This window comes from Anolis sagrei, chromosome 12 (genome assembly GCF_037176765.1).
Source record: "Anolis sagrei isolate rAnoSag1 chromosome 12, rAnoSag1.mat, whole genome shotgun sequence".
Taxonomy (NCBI): domain Eukaryota; kingdom Metazoa; phylum Chordata; class Lepidosauria; order Squamata; family Dactyloidae; genus Anolis; species Anolis sagrei.
Window position 1 is genome coordinate 10,364,386 of NC_090032.1, and position 23,044 is coordinate 10,387,429.

The 23,044-nt window shown below is 43.7% G+C and overlaps 1 protein-coding gene across 1 annotated transcript in view; it reads left to right on the forward strand.

The window, feature by feature from the left end:
• Window positions 1-23,044, forward strand: part of INSRR (insulin receptor related receptor) — a 93,968-nt gene that overhangs the window by 41,989 nt on the left and 28,935 nt on the right. The window contains exons 3-9 of the mRNA XM_060758216.2: window positions 8,303-8,657; window positions 11,124-11,266; window positions 12,622-12,766; window positions 15,192-15,406; window positions 17,650-17,776; window positions 19,318-19,556; window positions 22,305-22,472. Coding sequence (XP_060614199.2) covers window positions 8,303-8,657; window positions 11,124-11,266; window positions 12,622-12,766; window positions 15,192-15,406; window positions 17,650-17,776; window positions 19,318-19,556; window positions 22,305-22,472 — 1,392 coding nt within the window. The remainder of the gene's footprint in view (window positions 1-8,302; window positions 8,658-11,123; window positions 11,267-12,621; window positions 12,767-15,191; window positions 15,407-17,649; window positions 17,777-19,317; window positions 19,557-22,304; window positions 22,473-23,044) is intronic.

The window sequence follows — 23,044 nt, forward strand, 5'->3', positions numbered from 1 at the left end:
AATTCCTCATGTTGTGCTGACCCCCAACCATAAAATTATTATCATTGCTACTTCATAACTGTAATTTTACTATTGTTACTAGCTGTCCCCTGCCACGCGTTGCTGTGGCCCAGTCTGGTGATCTGGAAAATAAAGTAATGAGAAAGTGTTGGTTTCTAATATATGTAATTTCTTGATGCTTGTGGGTAAACAGTATTTCTTGTTGTTTCTTTGACAGTATTGATGTGTAGAGTGTCTGGTTTGCATACTCTGGAATATGCAACATATCATAGTCCTTCTTTAGGGGTCCCTTTCAAATCTATGATACCATATCTGTGTGTGTGAATCATATCTATCTATCTATCTATCTATCTATCTATCTATCTATCTATATCTATGGCTGGATGGTTCTTTGTCAGGAGGGCTCTGGCTACATTTTCTTGCCTTGGTGAAGAGTTGGACTGGATGGCCTTAAGTATTTTCTGTTGGTCATGGTGTTAGAGACCCTAAATTGGGTCTTCTTAGGTCCACATCGTGGGAGCACAAAAGGAAGGAGACAGTCCCAATGAAAATCAAAAAACAAGGTTTATTTTTAGTTTTTTCATGAAGAAGCCTGGGAGCATACGCAGATGCTACCCTTCAAGTGACTGCCGTGCCCCCTTGGCTTTTGACCACCAAGTATATAACCTCAAGTAAACAAGAACAATTTTTTTGTCATGTAAAGTACTCTCTTTCCAGCCCCTCTCCCTTGACCTTTTGATGGAAAGTACTTTCTTGTACATGCAGACTCTGCACTTTACCACAACCTTTGAAGTTAACCACAACACAACATCCTGTGTAAGAAAGTACCTTCTTGTACCTCAACATGTCACATCTTGTTTCTTAAAAACATTTTCTTCCGTATTGCTCTTTTTCTACAGAGAAAGGGTATATTTCTCTTTTGTTGTTAATTTCATTCAAAGCCCGTTGCTTATTATTTGCAAATTTCGCTCAAAGACCCTTTCAATGGGGGTCCTGTGTGGGAAATTTGCCCCAATTCTGTCATTTGTGGGATTCAGAATGCTCTTTGATTGTAGGTGAACTATAAATCCCAGTAACTACAAATCCCAAATATCAAGGTCTATTTTACCCAAACTTCATATGTGTTCATATTTGGGCATATGGAATATTCATGCCAAGTTTGGTCCAGATCCACCATTATTTGAGTCCACAATGCTCTCTGGATGTAGGTGAACTACAACTCCCAAACTCATGGTCAATGCCCACCAAACCCTTCTAGTGTTTTCTGTTGGTCATGGGAGTCCAGTATGCCATATTTGGTTCAATACCATAATTGGTAGAGTTCAGAATGCTCTTTGATGGTAGGTGAACTATAAATCCCAGCAACTACAACTCCCAAATGACAAAAATCATTTTTTTTGAGTGAAGGACATACATTGGGTTGTTGTCCAAATTTGGTGTCAATTGGCTCACTGGTTTTTGAGTTCTGTTAATCCCACAAATGAACATTACATTTTTCTTTACATAGATGAATCATAATGTAAATATCTGATATGCCAATTAGTTGAATTGCACTATGTAACACTGCAAGTGGCTTCTGGTGTGAGAGAATTGGCCGGCTGCAAGGACGTTGCCCAGGGGAAGCCCAGATGTTTGATGTTTTACCATCCTTGTGGTAGGCTTCTCTCATGTCCCCACATAGGGAGCTGGAGCTGACAGAGGGAGCTCTCCCAATGTTCGAACCTTTATCTGTTTCTCAAATTTCTCCTGACACGTAATAATAATAATAATAATAATAATTATTATTATTATTATTATTTATACCTCACCACCATCTCCCCAAAGGGGACTCGGAGCAGCTTATATGAGGCCAAGCCCAGTAGTGCATTACAATAAAATAGCACAAAAGCATAAAACAAACATTGCAATAAAGTAAATAGCAATGAAGAATGCAAAATAATACAGTGAAAAATGAAATACAATCACAATGAGCGGGCCACATGTGCGAGGTATAATGATAAAAACTCAGGATGGGATAGGAATAAAACAGATATATTTGTAAGGGAGAAACTCAACAAGAAGAACAACAACAGAACTATGTGACTATGTTATAAATGTCATTTTCTAATTGGTTCTATCAAAAAAACATGGAAAAAGCCGATTAAACTCCAAAAACTTTCCTTTGCAGGAGGGACATCCTGCAGCACAGTGATGGCACGCCCGAGTTTTGGGAAAAACTATAGTGTCTGGCTTTACTCAGGGGATATCTGATACTTCTGTTAAGATTAAGACCCTTAGCAGACAGAGGCATTTGGGCAAGGTGAAAAAATCACCAAAATGAGTATACTGAAAAAAAGGTGAATGAAGGGTTAGAAGGCAGGATCATCAAGTTTGCAGACGACACCAAATTGGGAGGGAGAGCCAATACTCCAGAGGACAGGAGCAGGATTCAAAATGATCTTGACAGATTAGAGAGATGGGGCAAAATTAACAAAATGAAGTTCAACAGGGACAAATGCAAGATACTCCACTTTGGCAGGAAAAACGAAATGCAAAGATACAGAATGGGGGACAATGCCTGGCTCGAGAGCAGTACGTGTGAAAAAGATCTTGGAGTCCTCGTGGACAACAAGTTAAACATGAGCCAGGAATGTGATGTGGCGGCAAAAAAAGCCAATGGGATTTTGGCCTGCATCAATAGGAGCATAGTGTCTAGATCTAAGGAAGTAATGCTACCCCTCTATTCTGCTTTGGTTAGACCACACCTGGAATATTGTGTCCAATTCTGGGCACCACAATTCAAGAGAGATATTGACAAGCTGGAATGTGTCCAGAGGAGAGCGACTAAAATGATAAAAGGTATGGAGAACAAGCCCTGTGAGGAGCGGCTTAAGGAGCTGGGCATGTTTAGCCTGAAGAAGAGAAGGCTGAGAGGAGATATGATAGCCATGTATAAATATGTGAGAGGAAGCCACAGGGAGGAGGGAGCAAGCTTGTTTTCTGCTTCCTTGGAGACTAGGACGCAGAACAATGGCTTCAAACTACAAGAGAGGAGATTCCATCTGAACATGAGGAAGAACTTCCTGACTGTGAGAGCCGTTCAGCAGTGGAACTCTCTGCCCCGGAGTGTGGTGGAGGCTCCTTCTTTGGAAGCTTTTAAACAGAGGCTGGATGGCCATCTGTCAGGGGTGATTTGAATGCAATATTCCTGCTTCTTGGCAGGGGGTTGGACTGGATGGCCCATGAGGTCTCTTCCAACTCTTTGATTCTATGATTCTATGAAAGGGTTAATTCCACCTGGGACTATTATAAGGTAACTTAAAACAGTACATTACAAAAGCTGCAGTCATCTCTTTGGAGTCTTTGAAAGTCTCTTGCCTCTGGTGCCAAGCGATGGTTATAAACTGTCTCAATCTTCTTCCTTGTGAAGCTTAAGCTGGCCAATAGCTTCTGTTGTCCTTTTGAAGTCGATAGGAACTTTAGGAGGGTCTTCCCCAAGAGGAGGGACCCTGAGACCCCACCAAAGAGGGATCGCTACTTTGGCGAGCTAGGAGAAGCCTGATTTCAGCAACTTTTATTTCTTTAAAAATTCCAAATAAATCTCACCAAAGTTGAAGAAGCGGCACCGAGGTGTTTTATTAGCGATTCAGCTGAAAAAGATGCAATGTAGCAATCATTTGCCTACAGAGCATGTGGTTACAGAAATCAGAGATATTTTTATAGGGATAACAGGCTCAGCAGTTTCAAAATTCCCACCCTCCGCCCGGCTCGCAGAGGATTGGCAGACGCAATAATAGCTGGGAGGAGGCTCGGCCGCCCACCCTGCATCAGAGCCAATCACAGAGCTCCTCCGCTGTGCAGGAACCAATAGGAGAGCTCCTACCGCCTCAGCGCTCTGGCGAATCAGGAGAAGGGAGGCGGGACGAGGAAGAAACAATGGGTTTCTTCCAACAATGGGTTTCTTCAAACAGTCCAAGGCAAGGATTTCATGCCTTGGGGAATCCTGAGTCCGTGAATTCCAGCCTGCAAAGGATCCCAGTCTATTGTCCTGAGATGGGTGGGCGATAAATAATAATTACTTAATCCGGGTTTTCCTGTTGCCATCAGATAAGACACTATTTATTTATTTATTTATTTATTTATTTACTGCGCTTATAGACTGCAATTCTCAGCCCAAGGGCGACTCATTGCGGTGTACAACATGGAAAACAAGTGCAAATTACAAAACATAGTGTAAAATAATCCACAATTCATCATTATCAGAAAAACATCTTATCAAAACATCAACATTACTACAAAATCCATTCCGAGTCGTCTCATCGTCAAACCCACAATCCGATATCATTTCCGTTGTTCCATTCCTATGGTCAAATTACCAGTCATTGCACTTCTTGATCAAATGCCTTCTTAAACAGCCAGGTCTTTAACTTCCTGCGGAATATCAACAGGGAGAGGGCTAGCCTGATGTCCACGGGAAGGGTGTTCCACAGCCGAGGGGCCACCACCGAGAAGGCCCTATCTCTCGTCCCCGCCAGCCGTGCCTGTGACGCAGGCAGGATCGAGAGCAGGGCCTCCCCGGAAGATCTCAAAGTCCTCGTGGGCTCATAGGCCGAGAGGCGGTCAGTTAGGTATCTTGGGCCGGAACCGTTTAGGGCTTTATAGGCCAATGCCAGCACCTTGAATTGAGCCCGGTAGCAGATCGGCAGCCAGTGGAGCTGGTACAGCAGGGGAGTTGTATGCTCCCTGCATCCCGCTCCTGTTAGTATCATGGCTGCCGCACGTTGGACCAGTTGGAGCTTCCGGGCTGTCTTCAAAGGCAACCCCACGTAGAGAGCGTTGCAGTAGTCTAAGCAGGATGTAACCAGAGCGTGGACTACCGTGGCCAAGTCAGACTTCCCAAGGTACGGGAAGGCTGGGGTGCATGTTTGCTGTATAGAATCTGGAAGGTAAACGGTTTCAGAGGTGAAAAGCCCTTCCGAGGGTCTTTCCGCCCCCCAGGGTGATGTGATCAAAGATGCCAAGCGAAACTCTTTCATTGAGTGGACCGACTCCGAGACTCAACTTTAGGTTTCCAATTCTATGTTTTCCATGCACGAGTTATCATGATAAGAGTTCTTTGTGACTGCTAATTGTCCTTTCCGCACTGCTGGTGGCTTCTTGATTGATTTTCCCCGAAGGAAGGGGGAAAGGGGCAGTGGGCTTGGAGTCAGGGCACAAATGAGGAAAAGAATACATGGGGAAATATAGGAATCACAAGAAATTCATAGCAAATCACTCTCCCTCCCTCCACCCACCAGAGAAATTGATTAAAATAATAATTTTAATAAAACATGTATCGGTGGTTCATACTGGGGAAGTTCATATGTGAAAATGAGTTCATTAGAGCCAAAAATGATATGTAGAAAGTCCATCAGTCCATATAGAAGTATTCCACAGACCTCACTACCTCTGAGGATGCTTGCCATAGATGCAGGCGAAACGTCAGGAGAAATGCCTCTAGAACATGGCTCTAGAGCCCGAAAACACCCACAAGAACCTAGTGATTCCAGCCATGAAAGCCTTCGACAATACATATAGAAGTATGTTTTTGAAAGGGAAACAAAAGGGTTCATGGGGATTGATTAAAAGCATGAAATTCATGAGGAAAGGTCCAAAAGATTCACTGAGCCAGTCAAGGGAGTCCTGCAGCGTTGAGGTTGAGACTAGGGCTGGGCGGTTTCGTTCATTAATTTCGTAATTCGTTATTAATTCGTTATTTTTTTTGATAACGAAGCGATATTGAACCATTCAGGAGCAACTAAAAATCGAAACAAATTTTTCAATTCGTTTCGTAATTGTTTTGTAATTGTTTCGAAATCATTTCGAAATTGTTTCGTTATTATTTCCGCATGTCTGGTGCAAGTTTTATAGTTGTTGTTTGTTTTATCAGTGAAAAAAATATATAATTATCACACCAACAGTCAACAACAGAGGGAGAGGGAAGCTTCAGAAGATCCCCCTGTCCCATTTGGAGGTTTTTTTAGCGTATTGCGCGGTCGCGTCTGCCATTAAGGAATCGATTCGTAATTGTTTCGTAATTTCCGAAATTTTGTAAACTTCGAACTTTTTTAAAGAAAAAATTCGGAATTCTTTTAAAAATCGAAATGCAAAACCCCCCTAAAAACGAATCGAGTTTAGAAACAAATTTTTCCATGGTTGCCCAGCCCTAGTTGAGACTTGTCCTTGGCCCTTGGAAAACTGTAACTCCTTCCAAGGGCTGGAGCCCAGGGACCAATCTGCTCCCTTAAAGCCTCCTGGGGTCCTTGCTGTTGTTAGTGTCTTGGCAAATTGACCAAGACTTAACCTCTATTGTGCAGTCTGGTGCCCTTGCCCTTTACAGAACTATAAGTTACAATCCCTTAGTTTGGGGGGGGGGGGGGACGACGACACATGCTCGGCTTCACTTTGGACTGCTGGTATATGGATACTGCTGAATGTAGGTGCTAAGGATGTCTTTTTTGGATTGCTTGGACCTAGGATTACCAGACAATACCCGAGCCTCTATTCACCGTAGCACTGCTGCAGAAAAAAGGAGGAGTCCAGCAAAACTTCCTGACTGTGAGAGCCGTTCAGCAGTGGAACTCTCTGCCCCGGAGTGTGGTGGAGGCTCCTTCTTTGGAAGCTTTTAAGCAGAGGCTGGATGGCCATCTGTCAGGGGTGATTTGAATGCAATATTCCTGCTTCTTGGCAGAATGGGGTTGGACTGGATGGCCCATGAGGTCTCTTCCAACTCTTTGATTCTATGATTCTATGATTAACAGCTCTGTACAGGCAAATGGAATAGACCAACTAATGCTGGCCTCTAAGGGGTTTTATGCTCCACTCAAAAACTAATACAAAGGAAGGTATCTACACTTTTGGCAAAACCTATAAACAGGGAACTAAAGCAGAGCAGAGGAAAAGGCAGGGCCAAGACTTCACAAGCACATTTTGCTATTGTTCTGGTACAGCTGTACCAGGAGCTCCAACTTTATTTGCTTCGTATTAAATGTTTGATTGCAGTCCTAGGTTTCAGGGACTCTGCAGATAGGTGACTTCTTTTGGTTGCAGTCATAGGGCAAGTCACCTGTCCATCATCGTTAAGTTTTGGTCCCGCCCCTTGCTCAGGGCAATTGGGAAGGGAAGGGAGCCATTTTTTAGTTAGTCTCAGCAAGGAAAGTTAATGTATAGGACGTGTGCAAGCTTCCCCTGTACAAAAACTTCAACCTTTAAGAATTTCCAGTAAAACAGTCCTGGAAGACCAAAGACCAAAGAACTCCAGCTGGAGAACATCTAAGCCTTTACTGGTAGGTCCACTCGGCGTTCGAGAAGCAGTTCGACCCGGTAGCGGAGCCCACCTCAGTAAGGGTTAGGTTACAGTCAGCCTGGGAGAAGTTAAAAAGGGAATTTTCTTTTAAAGAAGAAGTTATTGAAGACAGTTGCCTGTCCTTCGTGGGCAAGATTAGGAAGTCACCAGTTGCCTAAAAGCTTGGAATCATTTGTATTGTCGAAGGCTTTCATGGCCAGAATCCATGGGTTGTTGTAGGTTTTTCCGGGCTATATGGCCATGTTCTGGAGGCAATTTTTCTCCTGACGTTTCGCCTGCATCTATGGCAAGACCTCATTACCTCTGAGGATGCTTGCCATAGATGCAGGCGAAACGTCAGGAGAAAAAATTGCCTCCAGAACATGGCCATATAACCCGGAAAAACCTACAACAACCCTTGGAATCATTTGCTTAACTTTACTGAAGACAAGAGAAGTTTCTGTTTGATTGTTCATTAATAAAAGACTTTGTTGTACTTCACAAGCCATCTAAAGACTATTTGTGGTAAAAATCCTCTGAGAACTTCTCTTTAGGCCCCCTGGTTTCCCGCTGGGCAAAGGTTGCACGTCCTGTGATGAAAGGAAATTCTTTACAGGCCCAGCGCACGACAGAACAGCTATAGTTTTTCAGTGAGGCTCTCATCAAGTCTCAACCAACTCAACATAGTTTCTGTCGCAAGAACAAAGTTTCTGGAACAGAACAACTACTTTCAAAGTAAGTACTGCACAATGAAAAAAAACATAACACTTTCCAACCAGGAACAGACATTTTTTCAAATTTTGTTTCATATTTGTTCCAGATCGCACAGTCCCTGTCTATATGTTATGCCATTTGGGAGCTTTGGGAAACTGGGCACCTAGGTGGAGGCAAATGTTCTTCCAGCCTTCTCTGGCATTTTGCCGCAGAGGAAATGGGCAGGAATGAGCCTGCATGGTAGGGAGGTGCTCAACTGCTATCTTCTCCTTTCCTCTTTTTCAGTGTGTCCCTGCAAAGTGGGAGGAAGCGGCAGAGGGGTCATGGATGCCAGTGATACGGCCGCAGCCGCGTGCACCAGCAGTGGTGAGTGCTGCAATCCAGAGTGCTTGGGAGGCTGCAGCCGGGCCCGGGACCACCGTGCCTGTGTGGCCTGCCGCCACTTCGAACTCAACGGACGCTGCCTGCGCTCCTGCCCGGAGCTCACGTATCAGTATGAGGGGTGGCGTTGTGTGACCGCTGAGCACTGCGCCAGCCTGCATAAGGTGTCCGAGAACCCCCGCGACTCCTCCCGGTTCGTCATCCACCAAGGACAGTGTCTGTCCGAGTGCCCGTCCGGCTACAAGAGGAACGATAGCAGGTGAGCAGAAGACGTAGCAAGCAGCCATGGGCTTGATGGGTACTAGGCTTGGGTGATCAAGAAAAAAATTGGTTCTAAACTCGTTTCGTTTCTAGGGTGAGCTAGCGTTTCGAAATTCTGAGGACTTCCGAAATTTAAGATTTCGAAATTTCGAAATTTCCGAAATTTCGTAAATTACGAATTGATTCGTTAATGGCGGACGCGATTGCGCAATATGCTAAAAAAACCTCCAAATGGGACAGGGGGAACTTCTGAAGCTTCCCTCTCCCTCTGTTGTTGACTGTTGGTGTGATAGAACAAACAACAACTATATTATATTATATTATATTATATTATATTATATTATATTATATTATATTATATTATATTATATTATATTATATTATATATTATATTATATTATATTATATTATATTATATTATATTATATATTATATTATTATATTATATTATATTATATTATATTATATTATATTATATCATATTATATTATAATATATTATTATAATATTATTATATTGTATATTATATTACCTATCAATAAGATTAAAAGAAAATGTATACAAAGTTATATGGAGATGGTATACTACGCCAGTCAAACAACATCAGATGGATAGCAAGCAAAGTAACCTCTGCTGGAGATGTGGCAAACACAAAGGGACATATTTTCATCTATGGTGGGAATGCCCCCAAGTGAAGAATTTTTGGAAGGATATATTTACCGAAATAAACAACATTATGGGATCAAATATTACTCCGGATGCTAGGTTAGCATTATTAATGGACACCACAAAGTTGAATGTAGAAATAACTAAGAAAGAATTGGTGACTATTTTGCTCACAGTGGGAAGAATTATAATAGCAAAGAACTGGAAAATAATAACCAATCTAACACTGGATGCATGGTACAGGGAAGTTTGGAATGTAGCTTTAAACGATAAACTAACAATGGAAATGAGGGTATTCAGGGGGGAAATTAACAGGTCAGATTTTGAGACATACTGGTCGGTCTTTATTAAATATGTCTTAGAGAGCGAAAATGGAAAACAACAGAATTTGGTTGGTCAGGAATTTTGGAGATGACATTTGATTAATGGCTGATTTATAAATACATGGTGAAGGAAATTATACTTGTTCAGGCCTTGGTGGTGGGGTTATGTGTTTGTAAAATGTTCACTGTTTTGGGTTTTGTCTATTTTGTAAGTTGTTATTGTATTTAAATAAAATCTTTAAAAAAAAAAAAAATATTATATTATTATTATATTATATTATTGTATATTATATTATATTATAATAATATTATTATATTATATATTATTATATTATAATATATTATATTATATTACTTTATATTATATTATATATATTATATTATAATACACAATTATAATATAATAAAATAATAATATAGTAATATAATATATAATATAATAATATAATATAATATAATATACAATACTATAATGTAATAGTATTATAATAATATAATATAATATAATATAATATATATTATAATATTATTATTATATTATATATTATATTATAATTGTATATTATATTATATTATAATTGTATTTTATATTATATTATATTATATTATTTTATATTTTATACTAGCTGTACCTGGCAACGCATTCCTGTGGCATAGAGTGAGGGTATGAAAAATAAAGTAATGAGAAATTTTGGGCAAGAAGGATGCCAGGAGAAAGAGGAGGGAGGGGGGAATGTGGGATTTGCCAGCTGGAAGGAAGGAAGGAAGGAAGGAAGGAAGGTAGCCCAGTGCAGCCCAGAGAGAGGCAAGAAGAAGCATGAGGAAAGAGGAGGGAAGCAGCAGAGTAAAGGGACCGGAAGTGGGGTAAATGCGAGATTGTAAAACTTGCACCAGACATACGGAAATAATTACAAAATAATTACGAAATAATTACGAAAATTGGAAAAATTGTTTCAATTCTTAATTACTCCTCACACTATTCCTGCATGGCTCGATATTGGATTGTAAGCTAATTTAAATACGAATTAATAATGAATAACGAAATTAACGAATTGGATCGCCCAAGCCGAATGGGTACCCATTCACCCAGACAACCAACCCACTTTCTATCTCTCTCTCTCTCTCTCTCTCTCTGCTGTTTCTTCCTTGTCGGCAGAGTTATAATACCAAATAAAAATAACAATATTACAGCAGAAGCTTACTTTATTATAGCTTCATAGTGGAAACAAAAAGAAAACTCAGAAATCAGACATCAGAACAGATCAGACCCTCCAACAACTCCTAAAAACTGCAGGCAGATGCAAACCATTATAACAGCAGCAATGAGGTCCACCACCCAATTGACCAAACCCAAACCACAAGCATTTCAACAATTAAAGGCACAAACTCATACACAAACATAACCAAATACATACAATGAACAATATAATTTTGCACATTTTACAATACTTCCAACGTTCCTTTCCTTCCTGCAGCATCTTCTGCCACAAGTGTGAAGGCCTCTGCCCCAAGGAGTGCAAAGTGGGCACCAAGACCATTGACTCCACCCGGGCGGCCAGGGACTTGACAGGCTGCACCTTGGTCGAGGGCAATCTGATCATCAATATCCGTCGTGCGGGTGAGTGGCTGTCTGGTGCTGGGCAAGGCTGGGAAGGAGTGCTGGGTGTTCGTTTAGGGGTAAGTCTACTGCATAGAATCATAGACTCATAGAATAATAGAAGAGACCACATGCTTTTGAGTCCCTAAACAACCAATTTGACCATCCTTGGTCAAAGATCCAGTCCCCGTGTGCAGAGGCGGCCCTAGGTAATTTTCAAAGGTAAGCAAACAGTATTTTGCCCCCACCCCCAACCAATCATTGATATATATATTCTGTTCATCGTTGGAGTTCTGTGTGCCATATTTGGTTCAATTCCATCATTGGTGGAGTTCAGAATGCTCTTTGATTGTAGGTGAACTATACATCCCAGTAACTACAGTTGCCGCACCTGCTCCCTTGCCTGGCCTGCTTTGGGTCCGGATGCATGCCAGAAAAGCTCGGCATGTGCACCAAAAGTCACCTCTTCTCCTGACTTTCTCCTCAGCCATTGGGACCGAGAGAGAGAGAGAGGTGGAGATGCCCATCTTTCCTGGAGGTAGGTGCACAAACAAAGGAGAGAGCGGAGGTGGGAGATACCTCCAGCCGGAGGGGCTCTCTCTCTCTCTTGGTCCCAATGGCTGAAGAGAAAGTCAGAAGAGGCGACTTTTGGTGCACATGCTGGGGTCTTCAAACACGCCTCCGGACCCAAAGCAGGCCAGGCACGGTGACTCTGCTCCTTGGGGAGAGGAGACGGGTGGAGCGCCAGGGGATCGGGAAAGGGAGCCAGTCATGGGGAAGGAATCGAACGTGGAGAACGACTGAGCGCCGGCTCTGCTTGCACACCCGGTGGCCGGGTGGAGCAGGAACGAAAGGGGCTAGGCGAGGCTCAAGGGCCCGGCCCCTTTGGGAAGAGGATCGCCCGGCAGCGAGGCAAGAAAGCCGAGGCTCCCCCCGGACTGCTAGGGCTGTTGTGAGCATACGGGGCGCTCCTCAAGTGGCGGTCGAGGGGCATTGACAGAGGCGCCTCTGCACCCCTGGCAAAAAAAAGTGTTCTGCGACCGCTTACTTCGCGTAATGGACGAGCCGCCCCTGCCCGTGTGTGGCTATATGGGCTCCATGAAGCGGGTAGAAATAGTTTTTTAAGAGATGCTCAATCCCATCAAAGAAAGGGCTGGGAATCCTTCTCTGTAATATCATGCCTTCTCCTTGGAGAGAGGCTAGGGTTGTGTAGAACGCCCCTACTGGCACATGCCCAGGAGTCTCTTCCCTGCCCATCCGCCTTCCCCAAAACCAGGCTGATGGAATTTCAAAATAAAACCAAAAACCCAATGTTATCTGTGCATCGTACAGGTTGACAGGATGCCTCAGCCTCTCTCCATGATCCTCTTTTGCAGACAACCTGGCTTCTGACCTTCAGGGCAGCCTGGGCCTCATTGAGACCATCACAGGATTCCTGAAGATCAAGCATTCCTTCGCCCTGATCTCCCTCTCCTTCTTCAAGAACCTCCGTCTGATCCGTGGAGACTCCATGGTGGATGGGTGAGCAACAAAGGAGCCCAGGCAAGCCAGGAAAGCCATCTAGACATAGACAGGACTAAGGGTTGCTTACTCTGGAGTGTACACTCCTAATTTAGGGCATATATATATATATATATATATATATATATATATACTTACTTACTTAGGCGATCCCTCGTTGGACGAGTAAGATGGTCTTCCATGATGGGTTTCCTTGTGGATTCGTAGGTGGCTGTGGAGCCCTATTCTTGACCTGCATCTTCTCCCACAGTGAAGGCATTGGTTTCCAGGTGGAAGGCGGTCCCGGTTGGGGTTGGCTTGACGCACCTTCCTCCTGGCACGTTTCTCTCTTTCACCCTCCACTCGTGCCTCCTTGAATTCTGCAGCACTGCTGGTCACAGCTGACCTCCAGCTGGAGCGCTCGAGGGCCAGGGCTTTCCAGTTCTCAGTGTCTACGCCAGAGATTTTACATACATACATACATACATACACTAGAGAAACAACTGTGTGTGTGTGTGTGTGTATATATATATATATATATATATATATATATATATATATGTGTGTGTGTGTGTGTGTATACACACACACACACACACACACACACACTAGCTGTACCATGGCCATGCGTTGCTGTGGCCTCAGAAAACAGGAATCCTGGACACAAAACAATCTGGGCTAGGCAACACCTCCCCACAAAGGTTTCCTGTAGGCAGGAAGAAGCCAGGCTTTTAAGCTGCAAGGCTTTTCAGAGGTTATGAAGGTAGGCAATGTATGTGTATATGTATATGTGTATATATGTGAATATTTGTGTGTGCTTGTGTATATGTATATATGTGTGTATGTGTGTATATGTGTGCATGTGTATATGTATATATGTGTGGTTTGCATGTGTATATATATGTGTGTATGTATGTTTATGTATGTGCATATGTATATGTGTGTGCATGTGTATATATGTGTATATTTGTGTGTGCCTGTGTATATGTATATATGTGTGTATGTGTGTATATATGTGTGCATGTGTATATGTATATATGTGTGCATTTGTATATGTATATTTGTGTGTACTTGTGTATATGTATATATGTGTGTATGTGTGCATGTGTATATGTATATATGTGTGTGTATGTGTGTATATATGTGTATATGTATATATGTGTGTATGTGTGCATGTGTATATGTATATGTGTGGTTTGCATGTGTATATATGTGTGTATGTATGTTTATGTATGTGCATATGTATATGTGTGCATATGTATATATGTGTATTTGTGTGTGCTTGTGTATATGTATATATGTGTGTATGTGTGTATATATGTGTGCATGTGTATATGTATATATATGTGTGTGGTTTGCATGTGTGTGTGTATGTTTATGTATGTGCATGTGTATATATGTGTATGTGTTATGTATGTGTATGTATGTGTATATGTGTGTGTGTGTTTATGTATATATGAGTGCATATGTGTTTGTGTAGATATGTGCATGTGTGTGTTGTTTGTATATGTGTGTAAGCCTGGACCTACTTGGGACCTCCAGGCATTTTGGACTTCAGTTCCCACAATTCTAAATAGCCAGAACAGCATGGCTGTTAGGAATTGTGGGAACTGAAGTCCAAAATGCCTGGAGGGCCCAAGTAGGCCCAGGCCTGGAGTATGAGATTTGTTACTGAACCCTGTGTCTCTTTCGAGGCCTGTGCAGCCTCCTCCTGGCGTGGCTCCTCCTCCCTTCCCCTTCCCTCTCGCCTTCCTAGCCCGACTGATGCAAAAGGCTTGCTTGCTTCTTTACTTCTTCTGTCCCTCCATCTGTCCTTCTCCCTCTCCCTCTCTCTCCCTCCTCTCTCTCTCTCTGAGAAGGCTCTCAAGGCTGCTTTTCAGAGCAGCTTTGCTGGGCTGTTCTGGCTTTTCGACTTGGCTCCTGAAGCAGGATGCTATGGATGGCTGTTTGTTTCCCCCTCTCGCACAAGAGGGGGTGTGGCTAGGTTTTGCACATGCGTGGTAAGGCATGTTTTATTTTCTAAGAATTTTAAAGTTGTTTTCACGGTTTTGGGTTTTTTTTAATTGTTGGTCATACCTTGCAGTATGAGAAGTTTGGAGGCCAAATTTGATGTCAGTTGGCTCTATTGTTTGTTTTTAGGCTACTCACAACGCCCAGAAGGTTTTTATATATTAAGATATATAGATATAGATATAGATATATATACCTCTATCTGTTGTCTTTCTTGTCATTGTATAATCGGCACTGAATGTGTGCTGTATATGTGTTCTGTGATCCGCCCTGAGTCCCCTTTGGAATGAGAAGTAGTCCGAGTGGCCTTAGGGCTGAGAGGAGCGGTATACAAATGAAGTAAATAAAATAAATAAATAAATAAATAAGTACTGTAAATAAATAAATAATAAATGTTTGCCCACTGAATGCTTTCCCCTTTTGGTTTTGCCTCCAGAAACTATACGCTGTATGTGCTAGACAACCAGAACCTCCAGCAGCTCTGGGACTGGAGCCGCCATACTTTGTTCATCCCGGCTGGCAAGATGTATTTTGCCTTCAACCCCCGGCTCTGCCTCTCTGAGATCTACCAGATGGAGGAGATCACCGGCACGAAGGGCAGGCAAAACAAGGCAGAGATTAACCCCCGGACCAATGGGGACAGAGCCTCCTGTAAGTGGCCTGGTGGGGAGGGGGCTTGGCAGGATGCTGAAGGTCCTGTTGCACCTCAGCAGGAGTTCACTTTGCTCACAGCACTCACCAAGAAGCCAAACGTGGTAATAAACAGTTTGAAAGTGCCCAAATTTCTAGAGACAAAAAGAGACAGAGCACAGACGACGTTCAGCTAGGATAGCTGCTAAAAACACTGAGCTAATTGGGAGACGCCCTAGCACCTCTTGTGTGGGGAATTCAGGGCTATAAATCAGAGGTAGGAGCAGACAGCTTGGTAATAAACAGTTTGAAAGTGCCCATATTTCTAGAGAGACAAAAAGAGACAGAGCACAGACAACGTTCAGCTAGGATAGCTGATAAAAACGCTGAGCTAATTGGGAGACGCCCTAGCACCTCTTGTGTGGGGAATTCAGGGCTATAAATCAGAGGTAGGAGCAGACAGCTTGGTAATAAACAGTTTGAAAGTGCCCATATTTCTAGAGAGACAAAAAGAGACAGAGCACAGACGACGTTCAGCTAGGATAGCTGATAAAAACGCTGAGCTAATTGGGAGACGCCCTAGCACCTCTTGTGTGGGGAATTCAGGGCTATAAATCAGAGGTAGGAGCAGACAGCTTGGTAATAAACAGTTTGAAAGTGCCCATATTTCTAGAGAGACAAAAAGAGAACAGAGCACAGACGACGTTTAGCTAGGATAGCTGCTAAAAACACTGAGCTAATTGGGAGACACCCTAGCACCTCCTGTGTGGGGAATTCAGGGCTATAAATCAGAGGTAGGAGCAGACAGCTTGGTAATAAACAGTTTGAAAGTGCCCATATTTCTAGAGAGACAAAAAGAGACAGAGCACAGACGACGCTCAGCTAGGATAGCTGCTAAAAACGCTGAGCTAATTGGGAGACGCCCTATCACCTCCTGTGTGGGGAATTCAGGGCTATAAATCAGAGGTAGGAGCAGACAGCTTTTGGTGGTAACAACGACCCTGATACTGATGTTTTCATTTCAATGGAATCTGCTTTGTGTCTGCTGCTAAGAACTTAGTTCATTGCCCGCTGTCTGATGGAAGACTGGTGTTTCGTTTGGGATATTGTAAGAGACTTTGATTTGTGTCTGGATTAAGACTTCCTTGTTTTCTTTTGCACTTTTCAGTTGCATTTGCTTATCCTTTGAATCACAGAATCATAGAATCAAAGAGTTGGAAGAGACCTCGTGGGCCATCCAGTCCAACCCCATTCTGCCAAGAAGCAGGAATATTGCATTCAAATCACCCCTGACAGATGGCCATCTAGCCTCTGTTTAAAAGCTTCCAAAGAAGGAGCCTCCACCACACTTCGGGGCAGAGAGTTCCACTGCTGAACGGCTCTCACAGTCAGGACGTTCTTCCTCATGTTGAGATGGAATCTCCTTTCTTGTAGTTTGAAGCCATTGTTCCGCGTCCTAGTCTCCAAGGAAGCAGAAAACAAGCTTGCTCCCTCCTCCCTCTGGCTTCCTCTCACGTATTTATACATGGCTATCATATCTCCTCTCAGCCTTCTCTTCTTCAGGCTAAACATCTCCAGCTCCTTAAGCCGCTCCTCATAGAGCTTGATCTCCAAACCCTTGATCATTTTAGTTGCCCTCCTCAGGACACATTCCAGCTTGTCAATATCTCTCTTGAATTGTGGTGCCCAGAATCGGACACAATATTCAAGATGTGGTCTAACCAAAGCAGAATAGAGGGGTAGCATGACTTCCTTAGATTTAGACACTATGCTCCTATTGATGCAGGCCAAAATCCCATTGGCTTTTTTTTGCCGCCACATCACATTGTTGGCTCATGTTTAACTTGTTGTCCACGAGGACTCCAAGATCTTTTTCACACGTACTGCTCTCGAGCCAGGCATTGTCCCCCATTCTGTATCTTTGCATTTCATTTTTTTTCTGCCAAAGTGGAGTATCTTGCATTTGTCACTGTTGAACTTCATTTTGTTAGTTTTGGCCAATCATCTCTCTAATCTGTTAAGATTGTTTTGAATCCTGCTCCTGTCCTCTGGAGTATTGGCTATCCCTCCCAATTTGGTGTCGTCTGCAAACTTGATGATCCTGCCTTCTAGCCCTTCATTTAAGTCATTAATAAAGATCCTGAGCAGGACCGGGATGAAGTAAAGCATTTTTCTTTTACTTGCAACATTGTCTAAAGGTTGTTTTTGGAGGGCAACTCAGGACACCCATTCTTCAGCTAACTGATTCTTCTACCCTGTTTCAGGCAAGACCCAAACTCTGCGCTTTGTATCCAATGCCACGGAATCGGACCGCATTGTCCTCAAATGGGAACGTTACCAGCCACCTGAGTACCGGGATCTTCTGAGTTTCATTGTCTACTACAAGGAGTCGTAAGTCCATGGGAAGAATCCTCTCAGAAGGGTTCATTTATCATGTCAGGAGCAAACCAAACGGTTGTATTGCATTTTTTAACAAACAAACAAACAAAGCACAAAGTTTGCAAGCTTGGTAGTTGACTAAATGTCCTTTGACCAGTATCTGGCCACTTGGAGTGCCTCTGGTGTTACTACAAGAAGGTCTTCCATTGTGCATGTGGCAGGGCTCAGGTTGCATTGCAGCAGGTGGTCAGTGGTTTGCTCTTCTCCACACTCGCATGTCGTGGATTCCACTTTGTGGCCCCATTTCTTAAGGTTGGCTCTGCATCTCGTGGTGCCAGAGCGCAGTCTGTTCAGCGCCTTCCAAGTCGCCCAGTTTTCTGTGTGCCCAGGGGGGAGTCTCTCATTTGGTATCAGCCATTGATTGAGGTTCTGGGTTTGAGCCTGCCACTTTTGGACTCTTGCTTGCTGAGGTGTTCCAGTGAGTGTTTCTGTAGATCTTAGAAACTATTTCTTGATTTAAGTCATTGACATGCTGGCTGATACCCAAAAAAGGGGATGAGCTGGAGATGTCACTGCCTTGGTCCTTTCTACTTCCCGGCGGATGTCAGGTGGTGCAATACCGGTTAAACAGTATAATTTCTCCAGTGGTGTAGGGCGCAGACACCCCGTGATAATGCAGCGTGTCTCATTAAGAGGCACATCTACTGTTTTAGCATGGTGAGATATGTTTCACACTGGGCATGCATACTCAGCAACAGAGTAGCACAACGCAAGGGCATGTGTCTTCACTGTGTCTGGTTGTGATCCCCAGGTTGTGCCAGTCAGCTTTCGTATATGTTTCTAGCACCCACTTTTTGCTTGATATTCAGGCAGTGCTTCTTGTACGTCAGAGCACGGTCCAGAGCGACTCCAAGGTATTTGGGTGCGCTGCAATGCTCCAGTGGGATTCCTTCCCAGGTGATCTTAAGAGCTCGGGATGCTTGTCTGTTCTTGAGGTGAAAGGTACATGTCTGTGTTTTAGATGGATTAGGGATCAGCTGGTGTTCCCTGTAATAGGCAGTAAGAGCACCTAAAGCTTTGGAGAGCTTCTGTTCAACCATCTCAAAGCTCCCTCCTTGAGTGGTGATGGCATGATTGTCAGCATAGATGGAACTCTTTGTCCCTTCTGGAAATGGCTGGTCATTTGTGTAAATGTTGAACATGGATGGAGCAAGCACGCTCCCCTGAGGCAGGCCATTCTTCTGCTTCTGCCATCTCTTTCTCTGGCCCTGGAACTCAACAAAAAAGCTCCTGTTTTGTAGCAGGTTTCCTATGAGGCGGGTGAAGGGGGCAGAGTAGCATTGACTTCCCTGTGAGAAAGAGAACGCGCAGGAGATGTCTCCCTGAATTTGAGGCTTAATTCTGTTGTTGCGGAGTTAGTATCTGCTATGCACCACTGTCACAGATGTGCCTGGTGCCTCTCCTGCATATCTTCAAGAATGGGGAAGCGAGTGGTCTTCCCAGCACTCAATGCACTACAGTCCAGCCTTCTTTGCCTCCCTTTTCCTCCCCAGACCCTTCCAGAATGTGACAGAGTACATTGGGCAGGATGCCTGCGGGGCCAACAGCTGGAACGTGGTAGATGTGGATCTTCCTTTGAACAACGACCAGGAGCCCGGGGTGATTCTTCAGAACCTCAAGCCATGGACCCAGTATGCCATCTTTGTGCGGGCCATCACTCTCACCACCGCTGAAGAGGGGAGGAACTATGGGGCCCAGAGCAAGGTGGTCTACATACGCACCATGCCTGCAGGTAATGGGGAGGGAGGGAGCAATGGGTGGCATCTGCCTTGGACTGCAACTCCCCGCTTCCCATTCTAGTCAGTTTAAAGAGATTTGGCCCTAGTGGGAATAGGTAAAGGTAAAGGTAGGTAAAGGTAGTCCCCTGACATTAAGTCCAGTCATGTCTGACTCTGGGGTGTGGTGCTCATCTCCATTTCTAAGCCGAAGAGCCAGCGTTGTCCATAGACACTTCCAAGGTCATGTGGCCGGCATGACTGCATGGAGCGCCGTTACCTTCCCGCCGGAGCGGTACCTATTGATCTACTCACATTTGCATGTTTTCGAACTGCTAGGTTGGCAGAAGCTAGGGCTGACAGCGGAAGCTCACGCCGCTCCCCAGAATCGAACCTGCGACCTTTCGATCAACAAGCTTAGCAGCTCAGTGCTTTAACCCACTGTGCCACCGGGGGGAATAGTGAGCCCAATTTCACTTTGGAGACCCCCAGGAAGACCCCCAGGAAGAAGAGGAAGGGTCCTATTGATGTGAGGAAGGATATTTGCATGATGAGAACTGATGCAATGATGGTAGCACTTGCTCTGTATATTAGATGAAGATCTCACTGGAATAAAAGTGAAAAGCCATAATAATAATAATAATAATAATAATAATAATAATAATAATAATAGGATTTAAAGATCGAACTGCAAAGACTCTGTTACAAGCCAGTCAAGGTGGTCCCAGTGGTGATCGGCACACTGGGTGCAGTGCCTAAAGACCTTGGCCTGCACTTAAACACAATTGGCACTGTCAGGTGCAAAAGGGATCTGTATGCATTATTCGCCGATATATCACACAGTCCTAGACACTTGGGAAGTGTCTTACGTGTGATCCAGTACAACAGCCAGCAGAGTGATCTTGTCTGCTGTGGACTCATCTTGTGTTTCTAATAATAATAATAATAATAATAATAATAATAATAATAATTGTATTCATAGAATCATAGAATCCAAGAGTTGGAAGAGACCTCATGAGCCATCCAGTCCAACCCCCTGCCAAGAAGCAGGAATATTGCATTCAAATCACCCCTGACAAATGGCCATCCAGCCTCTGTTTAAAAGCTTCCAATGAAGGAGCCTCCACCACACTCCGGGGCAGAGAGTTCCACTGCTGAACGGCTCTCACAGTCAGGAAGTTCTTCCTATCCACCTTATCTCCCTGAGGGCACTCAGGGCAGATTCCAGTATACACAACACAAAGGCAAACATAGAATCATAGAATCCAAGAGTTGGAAGAGACCTCATGGGCCATCTAGTCCAACCCCATTCTGCCAAGAAGCAGGAATATTGCATTCAAATCACCCCTGACAGATGGCCATCCAGCCTCTGTTTAAAAGCTTCCAAAGAAGGAGCCTCCACCACACTCCGGGGCAGAGAGTTCCACTGCTGAACAGCTCTCATAGTCAGGCAGTTCTTCCTCATGTTCAGATGGAATCTCCTCTCTTGTAGTTTGAAGCCATTGTTCCGCGTCCTAGTCTCCAAGGAAGCAGAAAACAAGCTTGCTCCCTCCTCCCTGTGGCTTCCTCTCACATATTTATACATGGCTATCATATCTCCTCTCAGCCTTCTCTTCTTCAGGCTAAACATGCCCAGCTCCTTAAGCCGCTCCTCATAGGGCTTGTTCTCCAGACCCTTGATCATTTGAGTCGCCCTCCTCTGGACACATTCCAGCTTGTCAATATCTCTCTTGAATTGTGGTGCCCAGAATTGGACACAATATTCCAGGTGTGGTCTAACCAAAGCAGAATAGAGTGATGCAATGATGGTAGTACTTGCTTTGTATATTAGATAAAGATCTCACTGGAATAAAAATGAAAAGCCATAATAATAATAACAACAACAACAACGATATGAGGATTTAAAGATCGAACTGCAAAGACTCTGACACAAGCCAGTCAAGGTGTTCCCAGTGGTGATGGGCACACTGGGTGCAGTGCCTAAAGACCTTGGCCTGCACTTAAACACAATTGGCACTGTCAGGATCTGCATGCATTATTTGCCGATACATCACAAAGTCCTAGACACTTGGGAAGCGTCTTACGTGTGATCCAATACAACAGCCAGCAGAGTGATCGTGTCTGCTGCGGACTCATCTTGTGTTTCTAATAATAATAATAATAATAATAATAATAATAATAATAATAATAATAATAATATTGTATTCTGCCCTATCTCCCCGAGGGCACTGAGGGCAGATTCCAGCATACACAACACAAAGGCAAACATTTAATAACCAAACACAGATAGAGGTAAAGGCTTCCCCTTCCGGCTCTGAGGAGTGGTGCTCATCTTCATTTCAAAGCTGAAGAGCCTGCGTTGTCTGTAGACACCTCCTAGGTCATGTAGCCAGTATGACTGCATAGAGCACCGTTTACCTTCCCGCCAAAGCAATACTAATGGATCTACTCACATTTGCATGTTTTCAAACTGTTTGGTTGGCAGGAGCTGGGGCTAACAGCAGGAGCTCACCCCCGTCTAGCGGGTTCAAACTGCCGACATTCAGCACCTCAGCGGTTTAACCTGTTGTGCCACTGCGACCCCAACATTACAAAATAAAGTTATTTGCTGATGATATTATCCTAGTGTAGAAAACCATTGGCTCTGTTGACGGACCTGATAGTATTTGAAGCCTCAAAGGACCTGTGTTGGTTGCTTTCTAACCTCCCTCTCTGCACTTTCCCCCACCTCTCTCTCTTTCTGTGCCCCAATTTTGACCTCCTAGCTCCAACCGTACCACGGGATGTTATCTCCATGTCCAACTCTTCGTCACATCTGATTGTGCGTTGGAAACCACCCACGCAGCCCAACGGCAACCTCACCTACTACCTAGTCTTGTGGCAGCAGTTGGCAGAAGACTCGGAGCTATTTGTCAATGACTATTGCCACAAAGGTAAGATGATGGGGTGCCTTGGGTCTTGAGATGGCTTCTCGGGAAATAGGAACCTTCTACAAGCCTCCTATAATAATTATTTGTTATGTATATTATTGTGATTGTGTAATATATTGTATGTATATTTTGATATGCTGTTTTCCCTTAACTCTATGTTGTTTGAGGTTGTGGGAGGGACCGGATATGGGATTATTCATACGGAGACTCCATTTTTAGTTTTGTGACTGCATTTGGGGCTATTCAGACTGAGATTCCATTTTTAGTTTTGTGACCAGATCTGGGACTATTCATACTGAGACTCCATTTTTAGTTTTGTGACTGGTTCTGGGATTATTCATACTGAGACTCCATTTTTAGTTTTGTGACCACATCTGGGACTATTCAGACTGAGACTCCATTTTTAGTTTTGTGACCGGACCTGGGACTATTCAGACTGAGACTCCATTTTTAGTTTTGTGACTGGTTCTGGGATTATTCATACTGAGATTCCATTTTTAGTTTTGTGACCGGATCTGGGACTATTCAGTCTGAGACTCCATTTTTAGTTTTGTGACCGGATCTGGGACTATTCA